The sequence below is a fragment of the Salvelinus sp. IW2-2015 genome, unplaced genomic scaffold (assembly GCF_002910315.2).
Source record: "Salvelinus sp. IW2-2015 unplaced genomic scaffold, ASM291031v2 Un_scaffold1672, whole genome shotgun sequence".
In the NCBI taxonomy this organism is placed as follows: Eukaryota; Metazoa; Chordata; class Actinopteri; order Salmoniformes; family Salmonidae; genus Salvelinus; species Salvelinus sp. IW2-2015.
Genome location: NW_019943075.1, coordinates 49,755 through 56,452, shown reverse-complemented (window position 1 = coordinate 56,452; position 6,698 = coordinate 49,755). Strand labels below are relative to the sequence as shown.

The 6,698-nt window shown below is 45.7% G+C and overlaps 1 protein-coding gene across 1 annotated transcript in view; it reads right to left on the bottom strand.

Moving 5' to 3' along the window:
• Positions 1-748: 748 nt before the first annotated feature.
• Positions 749-6,698, bottom strand: part of LOC112071635 (neuron navigator 3-like) — a 48,562-nt gene continuing 42,612 nt past the window's right edge. The window contains 4 exon segments of the mRNA XM_070439464.1: positions 749-2,961; positions 5,442-5,645; positions 5,777-5,895; positions 6,411-6,607. Coding sequence (XP_070295565.1) covers positions 2,842-2,961; positions 5,442-5,645; positions 5,777-5,895; positions 6,411-6,607 — 640 coding nt within the window. The 3' untranslated portion in view covers positions 749-2,841.

The window sequence follows — 6,698 nt, the reverse complement described above, 5'->3', positions numbered from 1 at the left end:
TCCCAAACAAATGTATGTTCAAATAAAACTGCACAGTAGCAAAGAGCGGCCGTAAATAAAGGTAAGACCAGTTGTGTGTCTTAACATTTGTTTGGGWTATCTCCGAGTCTGCACTAGAGGAAAGATATGGTGGAGAAAAAATGAACAGAGACATGAGATAGAACAGGACGCATTGTTTGCTCATGTGACACCAAATACCATTTATTAGGGCTTTACAAAGACTACAAAATCCCTCCAGATGATTTAAATCGCTGTCTCTGTCTATTTACACGATATGTTACATACAAATGTACAAAATATAAAACATTTAAGGACAAATGTTTCAACAAAAAAGAAACTCTTCTCTCAAAGCAGTAAATGCAATGTTTTCAACTAAGATGTAATTGCAATTTGATGGTGTCACCATGACATAATGGTACACTGTTTGTGTTGTGAAAACATCTGGTTAACTAGGCAACTGATGGTGTCCTAGGGGAGCGGGGAGCAGTGACTAGATGTCTGCTGTGTTGGAGGGGATCTATGTCTTACCGACAATCCGTGTGTGTGTGTGTGTGTGTGTGTGTGTGTGTGTGTGTGTGTGTGTGTGTGTGTGTGTGTGGGTGTGTGTGTTGTGTGTGTGTGTGTGTGTGTGTGTGTGTGTGTGTGTGTGTGTTTGTGTGTGTGTGTTGTGTTGTGTGGTGTGTGTGTGTGTGTGTGTGTGTGTGTGTGTGTGTGGTGTGTGGTGTTGTGTGGTGTGTGTGTGTGTTGGTGTGTGTGTGTGTGTGTGTGTGTGTGTGTCAGGCTCTAAGTTTAGATGCAGACTGATGGCGTAGACCAACAATGATGCGTGCAAAAACAAAATAAAAAATACATTTGTCACAGACAAGTGATGACAACAAGAGCTTGTCCTGAGGTTGTGACAACATTTCTGCAGAAAATGGAATCTGATAGATTTATTGACCAGTAGCACCTGTTTTTTGAGATTAAAATAGCACAACAGCAGGTAAATAGTACCTCAGAATGGGATGACAAAAAAATTGGATTCTACTAAAACCGGTGAATACAAGACTGAATGAAAGTATATTCAGAAATGTTACAGTGTAATGCTTTGTGAAGTGAATTTTCGCCTGTTGAATAGGGGGATGTGTCACCAAATACTAGTTCCAGAGAATACACAAAAGGGAAATCTGTYACAATGACCAGATTTGCTTTTCTTGATAKATTMAATGGTTTGCTCCTCAAATCAGTGACTTAGTGAACATTAATATACGGCGTTAAAAAAAATAATATCATACTGTACATCGTATGCCTCCTGCATAGGCAAGACAGCCAATCACCACAAGACATACACCTGTTTCTGACAGCTTGTTGGTTTTTGCATTTCTATTTTGTATTTTTTTGCAACGTACAATAATTCTCAGCGAGTTAAAGCGTAATATAACATCAACAGGGAAGAATGCATCTCTGATTCACTGTGCAATACTTTATTATTTACACCCCCACTTTAACTGTGCAAAACCAACCCACTCATTAATGGAGGAAGGACAATCAAAATCCAAAATGGCTTCTGTCCCTACCACACGCTGTTATGTAAAAGTAAAAGTCTCCTTCAAATGTTCCCCCCTAGAAAGCTTAAAACATGCTCCTTAGGCTATAAAATCAAAAGGGTCGGGTTGTGCTCATGACAGTTCAAGTGAACCCAGCTCAACTGGGTAAAAGCAACAACTAAAAAAATGCCCACCCCTTTGAACTTTTATACAATTGGTCAGTTCTACTTGCAAATACAGTATAACAGCCATTATGCTTGTACAATATWACTGTCAGAAACAAAAGTGGATGGTTTTGGGCAACATACTTTTTGACAGGATTTGTGAGATATTTTGGCCTAAAAGTAGTTATAAAACTCTCCTTTAAGATTAAAGCACCCACTGAGACGATATGGGACCACTTCATTTGAATGGTTGTGTGTCAGGAAGTGTGTGTTCCTGTCAATCTCCTATCRACTCAGGATGGTCAGCAGGGAGCCAAAGGCTGAAGTAATACACCCCCTGTCTCAGAGCTTTGCATTGAGAAAGCACCAATATCAGGCTTGTACTGTTCTTGACCTGGCCCTTGGATTGAAGGAGCCATCACTCCCTGCATCACRCATCTGTTGGTATAGTGCTGTCGAWCTTTTAAGGAAAGGGTGAACAACTGGTCTGCTAGTGTGAAAAYCCTAAAAGGACTCTGTGGATGTGGACGGACACGTCGCAGTGCACTTGGCAGTAAATCAAACGGTAACATTGGCACTGCCCATTGTTTCACAGTAGCAGTTGGTTGGACGACACACAATGCTCTTTTTGTGCTTGTTGGCYAGTGGTGTATGGAGGGTCTTGGCATTGCCTGTAAACTAGGGACAGGTTTGAGCACGGGACACAGTTTGGCAGGACACAGCACATGTGCTCGTCTGAGGCGGTTGACGAGGGATACGTGCCTTTTTTTTTGGCCCTTGTAAACATCCGTAGTTAATACAACAACTGTGAATCAACATAAATAAAACTATAATGTCAATTCCAGTTTTATGGTGTAGAACCACAGACATAATTGTCTCTCACTGTGTACGTGCAGCCTGCATTTTGGGATGCCACATCTAGTGGAGAAATGGAGGACTGTGTCTCAATCACCATACACAAAAATCTACTCCATTTTGTRAGAGGGCTTACTCCCCCCAACCCCGCTAACAGACATCTCCTGACTACACACATCTCTCTGTCTTATGTGTGGGGTGCCTGGAAGTGTTCGAGCCGCCACGTCTCGCTGACGCTACGCTGAAAAGCGCTCCGCTCCATCACTCCATCTGAGGTCTCCTCTCCGAGCTCTCGTCTAGAGCGCCGACTCCAGCGACGAGTCCAGCTGGTCGTCATGGTGACTGGCGCTGTCGCTGTCGCAGCTCTGCGCGCTGGAGTAGTTGGCCGCCTCCTGCAGCCTCATTAGCATGTTCATCTGGAAAACACAGAAAACAAACAACCAATAAAAAGAGTGGTAAACAAAAAGAGAGCCAACACCACATTGCTATTCAGAGTCCACTATCACAACWACAAGGTCTTAGACTGGGTATTATCATTAAGGTGACATTGCAGTGGTCCTTTATCAGAGATAGACACCAGGGGGCCCGAGTGTCAGTTGCTTTTTCCACTTGCATCGTGCTTAATTGCACACAAGACGTGGTTTTAAAAGAAAGATGAAAACCAGCCGATCCTCAAGGCCCTGAGGAACGGAGAGGCCCATTCCTACCATATATGGAAAGCACCGGGCACAGCGGTCTTCATTTTCCCTGTAATGGTCCTGGTGGGCCTATAGGGAGGCGAGCGGCCAGGGCTGGGAAGCTCTGTGCAGGCCTCCTCTGATGATTACACAGTAATGTGTTGAGGATTAAGTGGCCAACAGAGAAAGCCCATTCCTATTCAACTCCCCAGGAATCGCCTGCCACACGGTTTATCACGACGCACAAAGTGGAATTAAAGTGTAGTCATCCGAATAACGAGCTGCTGACATTTCAGAGCTTAATGGGTTGTCGTGTCGCTGTCGAGTAGGTGGGTGTGTGTGGTGTGTTGTGGTGTGTGTGTTGTGTTGTGTGTGTGTGGTTTGGTGTAGTGTGTGTGATGTGTGTGTAGTGTGTGTTTAGTTGTGTGTGTTGTGTGTGGTGTGTGTGTGTCTATGGGGGGAGGGGTTGTGTTAAATCCCCCTTTGTCTTTTCTTCTTTCAAAAGACACAGAGTCATCCTTGCGGTCACGTTTGTTATTGTCCTTGGAAACTGGCTTCCACCTTTACTCACTGATGCTCCTTTTTTTTATTGTTTATTATTTTATTATTATTATGTCCACCAACATGTCTCCTTCATGTTACTTCACTTAGCTTCAGGAAATGTAAAAACTCTTAGCAAACTCTTTCATATGAGTCTATTTACATATCACTGTACAAATAAAAACGGTCATTTAAATCAGTTAGAATCAGCTATCAGTTAGAACATGCCTGTTGTTTCAGTCTTCATCGTGTTTTTTATTTTTTTTATTCAACCTTTATTTAACTAGGCAAATCAGTTGAGAACAATGACGGCCTAGGAACAGTAGGTTAACTGCCTTGTTCAGGGCAGAACGACAGATTTTGGGGATTCAAATCTGACAGATCAGCTTGGGGATTCAATCTAGCAACCTTTCGTTACTGGCCCAACTCTCTAACCACTAGGCTACCTGCCGCCCTGAATCATTGTGTTGTGCTAGCTCTCTAACCAATATGTCTATATTTTCTGGACCACTGACGTGGGCCCCCTTGGGTTGTGCCGTGGCGGAGATCTTTGTGGGCTATACTCGGCCTTGTCTCAAGATGGTAAGTTGGTGGTTGAAAATATCCCTCTAGTGGTGTGGGGGCTGTGCTTTGGGCAAAGTGGGTGGGGTTATATCCTGCCTGTTTGGCCCTGTCCGGTAGTATCATCGGATGCGGCCACAGTGTCTCCTGACCCCTCCTGTCTCAGCCTCCAGTATTTTATGCTGCAGTAGTTTATGTGTCGGGAGGCTACGTGTCTGTTATATCTGGAGTACTTCTCCTGTCTTATCCGGTGTCCGTGTGAATTTAAGTATCTCTCTCTATTCTCTCTTTGTCTCTTTCTTTCTTTCTTCTTCTCTCAGGACCTGAGCCTAGGACCATGCCTCAGGACTACCTGGCATGATGACTCCTTGCTGTCCCCAGTCCACCTGGCCGTTGCTGCTGCTACTCCAGTTTCAACTGTTTCTGCCTGCGGCTATGGAACCCTGACCTGTTCACAGGACGTGCTACCTGTCCCAGAACCTGCTGTTTTTCAACTCTCTAGAGACAGCAGGAGCGGTAGAGATACTCTCATAATGATCAGCTATGAAAGCAACTGACATTTACTCCTGGGTGCTGACTTGTTGCACCCTCGACAACGTACTGTGATTATTATTATTTGACCATGCTGGTTCATTTATGAACATTTGATACTCTTTGGCTCAGTCTTGTATTATAATCTCCACCCGGCACAGCCAGAAGAGGACTGGCCACCCCTCATAGCCTGGTTCCTCTCTAGGTTTCTTCCTAGATTTTGGCCTTTCTAGGGAGTTTTTCCTAGCCACCGTGCTTCTACACCTGCATTGCTTGCTGTTTGGGGTTTTAGGCTGTGTTTCTGTACAGCACTTTGAGATATCAGCTGATGTAAGAAGGGCTATATAAATACATTTGATTTGATTTGCTCAGTCCTAGGACTGTAAAACTGAAGTGCTGATTGAAGGGCTCAGGGCGGAAACTTAATTCAATAATGTTCAATAATGTTTAACGATGCTACGAAACACGATAGAAGGAAATTAAGTAATTGGACAGGAAAAGGTGCAACACTCGCTCACCATGAGAGCGAAATCCCCATACTGGACCTTCTTTCAGCATTTCAGGGCTTTGTTTTCATTTCTCCTTACCAGTGGGTCTCCTTCCGTGTCACTCTGTGACACTTGTTTGGAGGAGGCGCCCTCTTTGGAGGAGCTGTAGCCGTCATAGCCCACGTCCTCTGGCCGTAACTGGAGCAGGGCCTGGCTGTCATGCTGCAAGGAGGCAGATCTCCAGGGGTAGGTGTCCTTCACCCACTTAGACGGGTCCTCCCACGCCGCCCTCTTGCCGTACAGCTGTAATGGTGGCCACAAAACGAGAAATGAGTTAAGCGAAAGGAGAAATCATAGATGCTGATGACAGGGGCAACTTCACCCTACACCGGTACCCCTCCACTTTGTGTCCTTTGACCTCCGTCTGTACCCACCTGGAGCCCTTCTCTAACGGCTTCCAGCAGGTAAGGCACCAGGGAGTAGTTCCATAGGTCAGTGAACCACACCCGCGAGCCATCTGCATCCATGGGGCAGGACAGGAAGAGCCTGGGACCTGTAGGCAGAACACAACACATTCAGTGTGTTTTGCTGGATCAGAGACAATTAATGCTTGATTGGAAAATGTGGTCGGAGGCGCAGTACGGATGGTGTGACGCAGAGGCCAAATTGAGCTCTGTACCGCATCGCCGTGCGCCTCTCAAATTTTGTAACAATGCGGAGGGCTCAGTATAGCTCCGCATTGACATGATTGGTTGACGGTAGGTGGCAGCGGGAGGTCCGGTATAAACACAAATTCACTTCCTCGACAACTTCTAACAGCTCTGTGCTGCTCAGGGAAGTGCAAGAAGTATGAATGCCCTGACTTCTGCAGAGCCCCTATCACCGTAAATGCTGCACGGCCAATGCAGACGTCTGATTGACCACGTAGCGCCTTTCAGTTTGAGCACATAGCCAAAGTCACAACACCAAAATACACTTATTAAGTGTCATGTGTGCAATGTTCAAACYATCATTTAGAAATATGTGAACTCAGTGTGTGTGTGGGCATGCGTGCGTGCATTGTCTAACCGATGGTGACGTCTGAGGAGCTGTGGGCCTCCAGGAAGCCGTTGAGGTGCTGCCACGTCTTGGGAATCCAGTCGATGACCTTGATGAGGTCATTGCTGCGCATGTTCCTGTTGATCTCTGTCTCGATCAGCTTCCTGCGCAGAAATCGTCCCAGGAAACCCTTGACCGGCTCCGTGTGGTTGGCACACAGCACCCACCTGGAGACGGGGGGAAAGGATGACGAGACAACATGCATGACATCACACTCTATGGAGCAGCTGTGATGGAATTGGAGGCTACACCGCTACA